We start from the raw sequence: 15,218 nt of genomic DNA, 5'->3' as shown, positions 1-15,218 counted from the left end.
CAACAATGGATAATTATAATAATACTCTGCATCTTGCCCTGCCTTTTCCAGTCCTCTCCTGCTTTCTGCTCCAGTCCTCTCTCTATCCAGTCCTTTCCTGCTCTCTGTTCTAGTCTCCTCCCGCTATCCTGTTCTCCGGTTCCCGATCTCAAGTCCGTTCCCGAGCAACACCCGCACCGTCCTGTCCCATTCAGTCTGTTCCTGTGCTCAGCGCCGTTTCTGTATGCATTGCCGCCTGAGGCGGCTCCAGTAATGCCGCCCCCCAGCCCGATTTGATTTCCAGGGGGGAGGCAGCAACGCTAGTGCGGAGAGCGCAATTGCGCTCTCTCGCCCTAGTAAAGCCGAATTTCCGGTTCAAAAAACGGAAATTCGGCTCTTAAAGGCACCAGGAGCGGCTTTTTGCACATTTTTTATTTAAAGGGATACTGTCATGGGAAATTTTTTTTTTTTTTCAAAATGAATCAGTTAATAGTGCTGCTCCAGCAGAATTCTGCACTGAAACCCATTTCTCAAAAGAGCAAACAGATTTTTTTATATTCAATTTTGAAATCTGACATGGGGCTAGACATTTTGTCAATTTCCCAGCTGCCCCTGGTCATGTGACTTGTGCTGTGATAAACTTCAATCACTCTTTACTGCTGTACTGCAAGTTAGAGTGATATCACCCCCTCCCTTTTCCCCCCAGCAGCCAAACAAAAGAACAATGGGAAGGTAACCAGATAGCAGCTCCCTAACACAAGATAACAGCTGTAACATTCAGTTACATTGAGAAGAAAAACAGCCGCCTGCCAGAAAGCATTTCTCTCCTAAAGTGCAGGCACAAATTTTTCCCATGACAGTATCCCTTTAAAGTATATTGGAGATAGGTTTCTTTTTCATAAAATAAAGTTTTTATTGCGCATGTGCCAAGTTCCCAAATTGCGGCTTACAATGTTGATCGGCAACGGATGGCCATTGACTCACCAGTCCTTCCAAAGATTCTCTTAAGCAAATTAGCTCGGTCCCGGACCTTCAACGCAGGAGATAGCGCCATGCTTGCACTAGTAAGGGGGAGTGCAGGAAGAAAAAAAATGGCGCACAGGAAGGGAGGCTAATCTATTTGTTACAAATTCCTGTTCCGTCCACGTGACAGGAGGGATTAACCCTATTGTGTCCACTGCCATGTGGAAGGAACAGTAAACGTGGCTAGGGTGCAATGGTGAGATGTTACCCACTTGCCAATGAGGCTGTTTTGGGGGTAGTTTCCCAGCCCTCCTTCACTGCCCATGATCCTAGCTGAGCCAAACAAGTGGCCTGTACTCAGGGCTGCAGATCGCTCCTCCCACAGAGATAAAGATTCTCAAGATGGCAGGATAAGCAGATCCTTACATTAAAAAGGTGGGGCCATAGGGTTGCATGTGAGGCCTGGTGAGGGGCATAATAGGGGTTGGGGTGAGACCCTTGGGTGCCTCCAGCTGTAGGCCCTGCACTGATAGGAGTTATTGGCACAGATCTTCTCTGCTCAAGGGCTATAGTTGCTTTGCTGAAACAATTACGGTATTTGTCAAGGTTTAATTCCCCTTTAACATCTGTCTATCAGTTCTGAGTTCCATCTTGCAGCATTTTACGGTGTTTGTAAGTATTAGTAAGTGAATACTTGTGTGTGGGCGGGGATTTCTATGGACGATCTGGAATTATGCCAAATATACAAATCTCTGTTGATTTGTTGTTTAATATAAATCATTGTATCAACCTTTAGGGATGAAATGAAACAGTGCTGTATACTTTTGTTTGTGTTAAATTCTGATCATTAATCGTTTTAATTCCAATTGTGCGTTACTAGCAGCAGGTGTACACTGTACTGACCACAAACACATTTGTGTTTCACAGACGGTTTGTAATGTGCAATACAACATGAATGCAGAAATAAACCGAGCACCTGCGAATATTAAAAGCCAAAACAGAGCAGGACTCTGTGACAAGAGGCACAAAAAAATAAAACAAACACTAGCAAATATTTGTTCATTCAAAAATAAGGCTTTCGTACAGCAAAGACAAATACAAAAGCCACCATAAGATTCTACTGCAGGGAGAAAAATTATATTTTGCCTCACCTGCTGCATCCCCAGAAAAAGCCACTGCTCAATAATTGAAGCAGAGTCCACTGGAATGAACATTTTTGTATAAATAAATCTGTATATGACTATAGTGTTGTTGTGATATTCAATGGCCAATCCCAACTGCTGAAACACTCAGAGTTGCAAATTTTCATTTTCAAGACCAAAAGATGAAATAAGAAAAGGTTTGGCAGTTTCCTGCAAGGATTCGGAACCTAAAGCCCCTGGGGGTTTTGGGGAATGGGAATTTGGTTGCCCTGAAATTTGAATGTTCTGCAGTTAAAATACATGAGAAAAATGCCTTTATTAATCATTATACCCATGCTGTAAAACATCTGGAGGTTGGTTTTGCCTCTCGGAAGAATACACATTGTGCCAGATTATACATGAACTTGTGAGATAGCATGTTTGAGGTATACGAGACGAGAAGCTGCCATGGCTACCGGAAGGATAAATCACAAGAAATATCTCCATATTCAAAGGACTATGCCCATTTAAAGGGGCACATTATGGGGATTGTGCCTTGTCTAGCTAGTTGTCAGGCCTAGCAAGCTAGTTGGCTTGTTTACCATATAACAAAGTCCTAGGAAATTTGCAAACAGCCCAAATATGAACAAAGCCTCTAGCAGATGTAACCACAGAATAGCAGCAGTGACAATAAGGAAGTGTCCTGATCACAAAAACACAAAGTCTTTATGAGCAGGAAAAACTGGCACAGCGCTTGTTTTCTAGAAGTTTTATTGAAAAAAAAAATGTTAAAAAAAAAATAAACCATTGCTCCATTGCTCGTGTGGTGTGAACTAACCAGGGTGTGTGGTCTTCTAGCAGAGACCTTAAATAAGATTCCCAACCTAAAGGCATGCCTTTCAAGCTGGGAAATTAAAAAAAATCTCAAAAAAAAATTGCTATTGTCCAAAATTCCATATAAAATGGCCAGATCTTGTAAAAGGAAAAAGAAATCTTATGGAGGACACCAACTTGATGGTGCACATCAGCCTCACGTTAAGTCCTTGGAATACAAGCGCAGCATTTGCCTTCCAAGTTGTGTGATGAATCAGACCCCACTGGGGTGAGCCAATTAGAAAAGCAATGCTCCCATGCTTCCCATTTCGCTCTGCTCTTTGACGAAGATCTCAAAATACTGATAGATGATGGTGACGGCCAACAGGATACCCGTTCCAGAACCAATGGCTCCCAGGAAATCTGCCAGGACAGAGAGTGCTCCAATGCAAAGACCTCCAAAAGCAGCAGCTGTTGGGATGTATCTTATGGAAGAAGAGACACAATTAACATCTTTACATAAAGAATGATCGTCCTATTGTTGGTCTAGGTAATTCAGTGTTGCCATCATGTTTTATGTGACTAAAAAGCACCAACCCATGACTTTCCAGCTACTGCTAAAAAGGAACATTGACTACTATTGGTATTTACAGTTGGATGAAGATGGCCGATTTATTCCAAATACATACTAAACTACTAGACAGTGCAAGCCTAGACTGGTTACCATATATACTCGAGTATAAGCCGTCCCGAGTATAAGCCGAGGTACCTAATTTTACCTCCAAAAACTGGGAAAGCTTATTGACTCGAGTATAAGCCTAGGGTGAGAAATGCAGCAGCTTCTGGTAAGTTTCAATCAAAAAATTGAGGGTTTCTGCTCCCATTGGAGGTGCCGGCGTCTCGTTTTTGGATGCCGGCAAATATTCTTGGAGACTATTCTTGGACGCCGGCGACTATTCTTGGACGCCGGCGACTATTCTTGGACGCCGGCGACTATTCTTGGACGCCGGCGACTATTCTTGGACGCCGGCGACTATTCTTGGACGCCGGCGACTATTCTTGGACGCCGGCGACTATTCTTGGACGCCGGCGACTATTCTTGGACGCCGGCGACTATTCTTGGACGCCGGCGACTGTTTTTGCGCTTGATCCGAGTATAAGCCGAGGTAGAGTTTTTCAGAATATTTTGGTGGCTGAAAAACTCGGCTTATACTCGAGTATATACGGTACATTCTCAGTATGTATGTTACAGACTTTAATTATATCCATACAGATTAAATGCTGTAAGAATTGGCCGCGCTTACCTATTGAGTTCATGCACCATGGATGTCTCCCGGTGGCCTCTCATTACCATCTGCTGTTCTTTTAGTTGTTTTGCAACCTTAATAAAATCATGCAGAAAATTATTAGAAAATAAAACCTCAGATAAACAGGATATTAGCATCTAGATGAGGTGAGACAGGCACTCACGTCCTTTGCTGAAGAGCCAGATACTTCTATCCAGGTCTTGGAGAAGAAAGCGCAGGATCCCAACATGAAGACTATGTAAATAACGGCATGAACCGGATCGTCCAGCACCGAACCAAATGATTCCGGAGGCGAGAGATAATAACATAATCCGGCTACAGGGTAGGCCCGAGCAGGACCTCCAGAGGATGTATCCTGAAATGCAAGATAAACTTTAAAGGGATACCGTCATGGGAAAAAATTATTATTTTTTTTTTTTCAAAACGCATCAGTTAATAGTGCTGCTCCAGCAAAATTCTGCACTGAAATTTATTTCTCAAAAGAGCAAATTTTATATTTAATTTTGAAATCTGACATGGGGCTAGACATATTGTCAGTTTCCCGGGTACCCTCAGTCATGTGACTTGTGCTCTGATAAACTTCAGTCACTCTTTACTGCAAGTTGGAGTGATATCACCCCTCCCCTCCCCCCCAGCAGCCTAACAACAGAGCAATGCGAAGGTAACCAGATAGCTCCCTAACACAAGATAACAGCCCAAGAAAAATGGAGCACCAAAGGAGCTGATTATTAGTCCGTTATAAAATAGAAATGTATTGAAGAATCATTAAAAATGGTGAAGGCATGCCCAGAACATATTGTAGGCTGCCCGTTTTACCTGTTTCGTGGCTACCGACCACTTCCTCAGAAGTGGGCAGCCTACAATATGTACTGGGCATGCCTTCACCATTTTTAATGATTCTTCAATAAATTTCTATTTTTTAAAGGACGAATAATCGGCTCCTTTGGTGCTCCATTTGTCTCGTGCTCTATATGGAGCTTGGCTGTGTGAGAGTGCAGTGTTTGTGCAGCACGCTGGAGCTTAACTCTGACTGGTAAGTGCTCCAACGTTTATTCATTACAAGGTAACAGCTGCCTGGTAGATATAAGAACAGCACTGCACTATGGACCTCAAAAGTCATATTGTAAGTCTGAGAAAGCATCTTTTTGCAAATGTCTCAGTAAAAATGTCTCGGTGAAATATGGAGCTAAAAAGATACTTACAGACCATGTGCCCAATAAGTTGACAAGGAGGTTGCCACTGAAACGGGCAGACAGCATCTGGGAGATGACGTACAGATTTGAGACCAGGGCAGACTGGAGGATGATGGGGATGTTAGAAGTATAGAAGAGCTTGATTGGGTAAGTGTTGTACTGGCCACGGTACCGGGCTGACTTGATTGGAAGATCCACTCTAAAGCCCTGATGAGGGGGAAAAAAAATAAAAAAAATAAGACATAGAAATTGACGTTTATGCCTCAATTGGAATATCTCTTGTAACTAAGCCTATTTTTTTCACTAAGCTGTATTCCGGAGTCTGAAACTCCTGTTAAACCTGAAACCTGAGGACGTTAAACTAGATACCAGACTGGCTTTAAACATGAATCCACACACAATACAATTGTGACACCTCAGCAGAAGCCTGAGAATACAGACCTGGAAGTATATGACGACCCCGAAAACAAAAATGGTAGCAATGAGGTTCATGAGATTAGGCAGGTTCTGGCGGTAGAAGGCCTCCCTCAGAGCACGGACTTTGTCACTACGTGTGGCAAGCAAGTGAAAAAGAGCAATGATTGCTCCCTCAAACTCAGTGCCTGCAGAGAAAGAGAGGCATTAGAGTCTATGTAAATGCTTATTAATGTTCTTGCAACTCTTATATAAGGTCAGCGACAAATCAAAATGTTCCATTCTTACCTCTGCCTGTGTTCACAGTAGTCGGACTGAATGCCTTCCATACAATGGTCTCACAGATGTTGGTAGCAATAAAGAGGGAGATACCAGAGCCCAGACCATATCCCTTCTGTAATAATTCATCCAGGAGCAAGACAATCAGGCCAGCAACAAAGAGCTGAAGATAAAAAAATATACAGTTACAGAGTTTGGGAATTACAAGCACAATTACTCTCAAAACAAGGAGCTTAAACTCAGCAGTTTTATGTGGTGTTCCAAGCGGAACCTTCCAACTACTTGAGAGCACTAGAGATCCGCTGTGAAGTTGTATTTGTTACCTGGATGGTGATAAGAAGACAGATGCCAGCTCCCATCTCTGAGGGATCCCCGTACATTCCAGTCATGACGTACACAATGGCTTGACCGATGGTGATTATCATTCCAAATACTGGAAAGAGAAATAGTCTTTGTTTAATAGCAAGTTCCCCTTTATCATAGGTGAAGCCTAGTGACCCTCCAGGTTATACTATATGGCTGGCATTCATCTAAAACAGAGACTTGCAGGGCTTTTCAGTAGCTAAGGTAGAATATAAGACCAAAAAAAAGATAAGACCTATGATTACAGGAGAAGGAAAGGCTAAAACTAAGTAAGCTTTGTCAGAAAGGTCTATATAAATACACCAGTAAACCCTCAAAGTAATGAGTCCTCTGTCAAAAGAAACACATTTCTTTCCTACTATTGTGTACAAATGGGCTTCTGTATAAGACTTCCTGTTTTCAGCTTAAACCTTCAGGGCTAGGGCTTGAGCATGCTCAGTTTGCTCCTCTCTCCATCTCCCTCCTCCACTCAGGGAGTGATGACACACCAAGCTTATATGGCAGCTGCTATCCTAAACAAAGCGCTTCTAGAGCAGTTTACTCCGGTATGGTAAAGCATTCTGTAGAATAAGTATAATGTTATAGCTTGCACTATTGTGGCTAATCTATTGCCAATAAACTGCTTTGGTAGCTTTCCTTCTCCTTTAAGGGTTGGGCGTTCATTACACAACAGCCACCTAATGTTACAATAAACAGTTTTTACTTTATGAGGTGATGTGCCTTCAACTTTTTCTGTCTTGGATTATCACAGTTGGAGAAGCTCTGCAAGAGTATAGGCACACTGATTTCTCAGCAGTCCTTTCATTTTAGCGAGTGAGTCTGTATTGTTTTGTTAAACCATTCCAAGGTAAGACAGAACTTACATTTCTGAGCACCATTGAAGAGAGCCCGGTCCTTAGGAGTATCTCCAACCTCAATAATCTTGGCACCAGCCAGAAGTTGCATGATTAGACCAGAGGTGACAATGGGAGAGATACCGAGCTCCATCAGGGTACCTACGCATGAGACAAAATGGAAAGTGAGCAGCCGGCCTCAGGTACAATTACACCACTCAAAGAGAACACATGTCAATAAAAGCAACAGTGAGCCTTAAAGGGGTTGTACACCTTTGAGATATCTTTTAGTGTGATGTAGAGAGGGATATTCTGAGACCATTTGTAATTGTTTTTTATCATTTGTGGTTTTTGAGTTATTTAGCTTTTTATTCAGCAGCTCTCCAGTTTGCAAAACAGCAAAGGTGTACCCTAAAGGGGGTTGTTTACTGTTAACTTTCAGACATTGATAATCGGAGACAATTTGCAAATTGTTTTTAAATGTTTTATGGTTTTACAGTTATTTAGCCTTTTGTTCAGCAGCTCTCCAGTTTGATATTGCAACAGCTATTTGGTTGCTAGGGTCTTATTTACCTTAGCAACCAGGCAGTGGTTTGAATGAGAGACTGGAATATGAATAGGAGACTAGAATATAAATAGGAGAGACTGGAATATGAACAGGAGAGACCTGGATAGAAACATAAGGAATAACAAGTGCCAATAATAATAAAATTTTTAGCTCACAGAGCGATCCTTTGGCTGAGGGGGTCAGACCCCCCCCCCATTTGAAAACTGGAAATTTAGAAAAGGAAGGCAAATGATTCAGAATCTATAATAAGTAAATAATGACTGCCAATTTCAAAGTTGCAAGAAATAGGTCATTAACTGATCTAAATTGGTACATTAGTTGATCCATTTCTTATCTTTGTCCCTGCCGAGCAGAATCCCTGAGTTTCCTTAAAGGCAGCTGTTAGAATTAATACAATATTTGCTAAGGGTAAGGGCACACCTGGAGATTCGGGGAGAATTAGTCGCCTGGCGACTAATCGCCTCTTCTTTGGGGTGACTAATCTCCCCTAACTGCTTCCAAAGTTTACTCGCGAGGAAACTTCGGAAATCGAAGTGCCGCGAGTGCATTGGCGCAGGCGTTTTCTCATTGAAGCAGACGGAAGACAAAGGAAAGCAATTCGGGGGGGGGGGGGGGGGGTTAAGTGCCCCAAAGAAGAGGAGATTAGTCGCTGGGTGACAATCTCCCCGAAACTCCAGGTGTGCCCTTAGCCCAATACTCCAGAGATGCTGCTAAGAAATGTATCAACTAATGGAGCAAAGTGTAACGGTTCTGAATCTGCACCTGAATCACTGAGCTGCAACATTCAACTTCAATTCTGCAAAAATGTTAAAAAATAAATGATTGACAACTGAACTGAAGGCGAACAACCCCTTTAATACAGTGTCAGGGTAGATGGTGGTATAGTATCGCAACTGTAGAGACAATCCATCCCTTTCATTCAACCCCTCACAGGTAAAAAAATGAGTCCAACTGCTGCACATAGAGAAGACTGTGTATGCTAACCCAGTATTCTCATTTATTCAATGAAACACTATTAAGACTAATGTTCTTGTTCAAACTGTCCAACATATATAAAAGGACACAAATGCTGAAAGTGACAGGTTACCTCTGTTAGAAGCCAAAATGACTCTCATCCAGTAGAAAGGATCAGCGGAATCCGAGGACATAATACCGAAGAGTGGGATCTAAAGATAAATGCAACAGGTAAGAAAAACATTATTCTGCTGAATGCTTTATGTACAGTGTAAGTGCAGAAAGAAAACGTATAACTACAACATACATTTAAGGGCACAAAAGCTCCAAGTCTTGCTTAATAGCATGAGAAGGAAGGTCTGGCTCATTTCACCCAGTGAGTTATATATAGAGTGTGTTATTATAAGCAAAGGCAAGCAAAAAGTATTATATTTTCTTACCTGGCAACATACTAAGAAGATGAACAAAGTGATGGCAGTCCATAGTACCTTTTCCTTAAATTGGATCTAAGGGGAGAAATAAAACATTAATTACATGCAAACAGGTGGACTAAGATGCAATATCTGCTTTTGTATACAAGTATAGGATCGATTATCCAGAATGCTTGGAACATGAGGTTTCCAGATAAGAGATCTTTGTGTAATTCGGATCTCCATAAATTAAGTCTGCTAAAATAGTACATTAAAAGTTACCTATAGGTCATGTTGATCTCAGCCTGTCATGTAAGAGTTTCTAATGCTAACAGAATCCTGCTGCACAAATATGGCAGCCCCCTCATACAGGAACATGGGGCATCAGACAGGTAATAAGAAAGCATTGTGCAAATACTTTATAGCAAAGTTACAAGTTGCTTTTCAAAGGCAATATTATATATATTATGATAAGATGTAAAAAAAAAAAAAAAAAAGAGTTTCATTTCCGGTGTCAGTATCTCTTTAAGCATTAGATAAACCCAATTTGATTTTTATAGAACTTCTCTGTAACTTATAATAGCCTTATGTTTTACAAGAGGGGTTCATTTATTCACTATATAATGGACTCTATGAGAGATGGACTTCCTGTACTTCAGAACTTTCTGGATAAGGGGTCCCATACCTGTACATTAATACACACCCATAAAGCAAAATCATACCTTTCTTTCTGGCTTTTGGATTTCTGGTAGTACTGCACAGAATGGCTTGATGACTTCAAGAAATTTGACTGAAAAAAAAAAAAGAGAAAAAGAAAGAAACATTTAACTTAACTGGCACCACTGCTGGTGAGAGCAGTAAAGAAAGGACATACATTCTCTCAGACCATTTTCCTTTGGTAGAACATTAATTAATCCCATGAATAATGCAGCAATCACTGTCTAATATCTCTGTTTAATGAATGTGCAAACCTGCAACTAAGTTGTGTATTTAGTGCTGTACTTACAAACCTTTAAATAAGATTATTGGATACAACACAGAGAGCAGAGGCGGAAGGGTTCAGTGCTTGTGTGTGTATGGAAGAAATATTGACATTAACTTACAGTACTGGGAATTAGTGCAACTGCCTGGGTGCATCAGGTGAGACAAAAAAAAAATCCAAAACAAAACCAGTGGCATATGCCTTTTTTAAAGCTGCGACTGAATACTGGGGAGATTATTTTAACTAAAATCCCTTTTCTATCAGCGCTGCATTTAGATTGTCACAAACAAATAATTTAACATTAAACCTAAAAATTAACATGACTAAAAATGCCAAATTTTATACACAGCAATGATTGCACCAGCCTAAAGTTTCAGCTTGTCAATAGCAGCAACGATCCAGGACTTCAGACTTGTCACAGGGGGTCACCATCTTGGAAAGTGTCTGTGACACTCACATGCTCAGTGGGCTCTGAGCAGCTGTTGAGAAGCTAAGCTTAGGGCTCGTCACTAATTATCCAGCAGAAAATGAGGTTGGTCTGTAATATAAGCTGATGCTACAGGGCTGATTATTAAATTCTGATGTTAATTGCACTGGTTTCTGTGCTGCCATGTAGTAATTATCTGTATTAATTACTAATCAGCCTTATATTGTGACATTTCTATTCTATGTGTACTGTATATTGTGAGTGGGTCCCTAAGCTCAGTAAGTGACAGCAGCACAGAGCATGTGCAATGAATCAGCAGAAAAGAAGATGGGGAGCTACTGGGGCATCTTTGGAGACACAGATCTTTACTGCTAAAGGGCTGTGGTTGCCTTGGGCTGGTACAGAAGCACGAAACATAATGTACAACATTTCTAGCTACTTCTTTAGTTAGGCTTTAGTTCTCCGTTAAGGGGAGGTCTATTTATCATGCTGTGTAAAAAAGTGGAGTGAAACATTATCGCGCATGTTGTCCATAGCAACCGATCAGATATTTGCTTGCATTTTCAAACTGTTGAAATCTAATCCGTGGGCAACATCACCGATATTGCTTCACTCCAGTTTTTACACAGCATGATGAACAGGCCCCTTAGTTTACTAAATGCATTTAACACCAACACTGCCCATAACCCAAGTGCAACGACCACTGGCCAATACCCTAGTAGTACATGTTATTCATCTTACATATTGGCTTAACCCTGACACTGTCACTTTTTTACATGTAAATTGATTATAAGATAAATATACACAGAACTGCACTGTAACTGAACTTACTGTACTATGTGCAGCCCTATGCAACTAGAGAAAGAGCTACAGTGTTTATATTGTATATATATATATATATATATATATATATATATATATATATATATATATATATATATATATACATATAACAACATGGCATGGGCTACATCTTCTCACATGGCTCATGAGAGATATATACACCCAATGGGCATTGGTGAGAGAGACAGCTTTAAGGGATTCCCAAAATACATCCCTACAGCTGCTGCTACTTTATAAGGCTTCACAGTTCTCTTTCTCTCTCTAGCAACACTAAATCCTGGTGTTGCTGGTCTTATATATATATATATATATATATATGTGTGTTCTCAATCAGTTGATGTATAAATCGATATACCCAAATCGTATGCAATACACATACATTTACAAAAGAAATGGACATAGCAGTTATTAGTCCCTGCACTGGAAAAACATGGGTCTCCTTGGAATATCTGTGTATATATCAGTAGCCACGACATAGTTAGGGAAGGTTACACCATAAAGGGGGTTGTGTAATAAAAGGCACTAAGTATAGTTAACCATAACAACCAATCAAAAGGCTGCTTTTACTGTTCAGCTGTTTAGAAGCAAACATCTTATTGGTTGTTTGGAGTTGCTGCTCCTGGGCAAAGTTAGTGCCTTTTATTACATATTGGGGAAAGGATTTTAAAAAGTATTAACCCCTAGACTCCCAACAAACTCACTGCACCCCAGACAATCGAGATCAGCAGAAGGAATAAAACGTGGGGTTTAGAACAGAAAGCAGCAGAGTTGTCAAAATAAAAAGCAAAAGGAAATGAATGAGAAATCTAGATGTTTACATGGAGTTTCCAGATATCTCCATTCCCCAGGCAAGTATTGTTAAATAAGGCTTCTCATGCCCGAGGCAGGCCCCAGTGATAAGGTGATGCTGGCACCTATTGGGTGGTGGGTATCCCCACTACAGAGTTGCAGGCTGTTGATCTGCGCCCCAGGGATACTTACTGCCCATCGTGAAGGTGTTGTGGTGGGCTCAGCGGCCTCTAGGGGTGTGACGGGCTGGGGGACCGGTCCTGTTAATCCGCGGTCTCTCCTTAGACTGACACGCAGCCGCCGCCGTCTGTATAGGAAGAACCTCCCGAGACACGTCACCCCTCCTAGGCGCCGCACACACACGTCAGTAACCGGAAGACAGAAATCGCAAGCATTTCCGCTTCCTGCCACGCTCTGGGCATTCCACACTGAGGCGGCTTGCAGCAGCGGCCATTTTTATAATGGACTACTTCATTCTCTTCCACCTTATCTACGCCTTGCTGATACATGCATACCGTTGGGTGATAAAATACACGCAAGTCGCTTATTGCTCAAACGTGCCTGCGTTTAAAAAGGAAAGCGGGACATCCGTACCGACGGATAATTTTTACTTTCGCCATTTCTCAAAATGGCGTAGTTCGGAAGCAACACACCGGGGTTTCCGGAGGCGCAAGTGACGCTACTTCCGGTGTCTGATTAAAATAGTGACTGGCGCTTCTGCTATTGGCTGTATTGAAAGCGTCATCTATAACGGGAAAGGCGCCATGTTATTTTGGAACTAGTAAGAACACGTATATCTAAGGCAGCAGCTTGGTGCTACTCTAATATACAAAGGATACTGGCGCAGGGTAGTAGTCTAGTGAGAGCAGTGCTGCCATCTTTTAGTCGGTCACAGGGATTCTGTGGGCTGGTCCTGTACAAGAAAGGAACATTTAAACTTAAAGGGCTGCTTCACCTTAACATCAACTTTTAGTCTCTCATAGAGTGGTTAATTCTAAGCAACTTTTCAATAGGCCTTAATTTTTTTCTTTATAATGTTTAAATTATTTGCAACTTTCTGACTCTTTTCCGCTTCCAAATGGGAGTCACTGACCCCCATCTAATAAACAAATGCGCTGTAAGGCTTCCCATTTATTGTTACTGCTGCTTTTATTACTCACCTTTCTATTTAGATCTCTCCTATTCATATTTCAGTCTTTTATTCAAATCATTGCACGGTTGCTAGGGTAATTTGGATCCTAGCAACCAGATTACTGAAATTGCAAACTGGAGAGCTGCTGAATAAAAAGCTAAATAACTCAAAAACCACAAAAAAAGAAACCCTATTGTCTCAGAATATCAAATTGTCTCACAATATCACTCTCTGCAACACAAAAAAGTTAATTTAAAGGTGAACAAGCCCTATAAATGTGTAAAGTTAAAATGTTGCACTACTGCACATGGGCACACCACAAGGCTAGAGCAAAGATCTTAATTCTCCAGGGTGGTGTATTTTCTAAAGGAGAGGAGAGATTATAAACACTAGGGGCAGATTTATCAAGGGTCGAAAGTGAATTAGAGGGAATTTTCGAAGTAAAAAAATTTGAAATTCGAAGTAATTTTTCGGATACTTTGACCATCGAATAAGCTACTAAGTAAAATAGTTCGAATATTCGACCATTCGATAATCGAAGTACTGTCTCTTTAAAAAAACTTCGATTTCAATACTTCGCCAAATTAAACCTGCCAAACTGCTATGTTAGCCTATGGGGACCTTCTAGAGCATTTTTCGAAGTTTTTTGAAAAAACGATTTTTGAAAAATCGTTCGATCGATGGATGAAATCCTTTGAATCGTTCATTTCAAAAGGATTTAATCGATCGAACGATTTTACTTCGACCGTAAATGGCCAAATTCTATGTAAAAAAAACTTGACTTCGATATTCAAAGTCGAAGTATTTCAATTTGATGGTCGATTTTCAAAGCTTTTTCTACTTCGAAATTTGACCCTTGATAAATCTGCCCCTAGGGGTGCCTAACAAATTGCCACCCCAGTGATTTTGTTCTCCTATAAATTTGGAATGTGACTGTGATAAATTATAACAGGGCCCACTGTGGCAAAGTCATTTATTTACTCATGCACAAAATTTCCAGGAACACTAACCCGCCCAACATCTCACTCTGAAACCAAAGTTATTAAAGGGGACCTGTCACCCAAAGAAATAATTCCAAATTATTTTTTATCATGTTAGTTGAGCAAAAAAAAAAAGTTTCCTTCAGTCTTGGAATTACACAATCACTGCACACAGGCAGGAGCCATTTTATTGACTGTTATTAAAGGAACAGTTCGGTGTAAAAATAAAAACTGGGTAAATAAATAGGCTGCGCAAAATAAAAAATGTTTCTAATATAGTTAGTTAGCCAAAAATGTAATGTATAAAGGCTGGAGTGACTGGATGTCTAACATAATAGCCAGAACACTACTTCCTGCTTTTCAGCGCTCTTGGTTTACACTGACTGTTACCCTGGCTACCAGGCAGTAACCAATCAGAGACTTGAGGGGGGGCCACATGGGTCATCTGTTGCTTTTGAATCTGAGCTGAATGCTGAGGATCAATTACAAACTCACTGAACAGAAATGTCCCATGTGGCCCCCCTTCAAGTCGCTGACTAACTCAGAGTTATAGAGCTTTCTGGGTCGGAATCAGGAATCTATTGTATACTGTCCACTGCTCCTAGAATTGAGCCACAGGAGGCACTGCTTTTGTAGCCTGCCAGGCAGGGCCTGAACTAAGGGTGGGCAGAAGAGGCAGCTGCCTAGGGTGCAGTGTTGGACTAGGACACCAGGGATCCACTCTCAGTACTAATATTCATCTCTTTACTCAACCTCTATTCTTCTAATCTCTATTCTTTACATACTATAAACTATTATTCCATCTATTTAGCCTCATAGAAATAGGGAATGGCCATGAAATAGGCCAAATGTTTAGCAGCATGAGGGG

The 15,218-nt window shown here is 41.1% G+C and overlaps 1 protein-coding gene across 1 annotated transcript; it reads right to left on the bottom strand.

The window, feature by feature from the left end:
- Nucleotides 1-2,381: 2,381 nt before the first annotated feature.
- sec61a1.L (Sec61 translocon alpha 1 subunit L homeolog) lies at nucleotides 2,382-12,665 on the bottom strand. Its single transcript, XM_018259078.2, has 12 exons — nucleotides 12,431-12,665; nucleotides 9,920-9,987; nucleotides 9,228-9,293; nucleotides 8,921-8,999; nucleotides 7,296-7,427; nucleotides 6,393-6,502; nucleotides 6,079-6,232; nucleotides 5,818-5,978; nucleotides 5,386-5,583; nucleotides 4,347-4,538; nucleotides 4,181-4,257; nucleotides 2,382-3,361 (listed from the first exon to the last, which is right to left on the bottom strand). The coding sequence occupies exons 1-12, from the start codon at nucleotides 12,435-12,437 to the stop codon at nucleotides 3,175-3,177; spliced, it is 1,431 nt and encodes a 476-aa protein (XP_018114567.1). The 5' UTR covers nucleotides 12,438-12,665; the 3' UTR covers nucleotides 2,382-3,174.
- Between the last annotated feature and the right edge of the window lie 2,553 nt (nucleotides 12,666-15,218).

This window comes from Xenopus laevis, chromosome 4L, assembly GCF_017654675.1.
Source record: "Xenopus laevis strain J_2021 chromosome 4L, Xenopus_laevis_v10.1, whole genome shotgun sequence".
Lineage (NCBI taxonomy): Eukaryota > Metazoa > Chordata > Amphibia > Anura > Pipidae > Xenopus > Xenopus laevis.
Note: the sequence above shows the minus strand (reverse complement) of the source record. Positions and strands in the feature narration are given on the sequence as shown.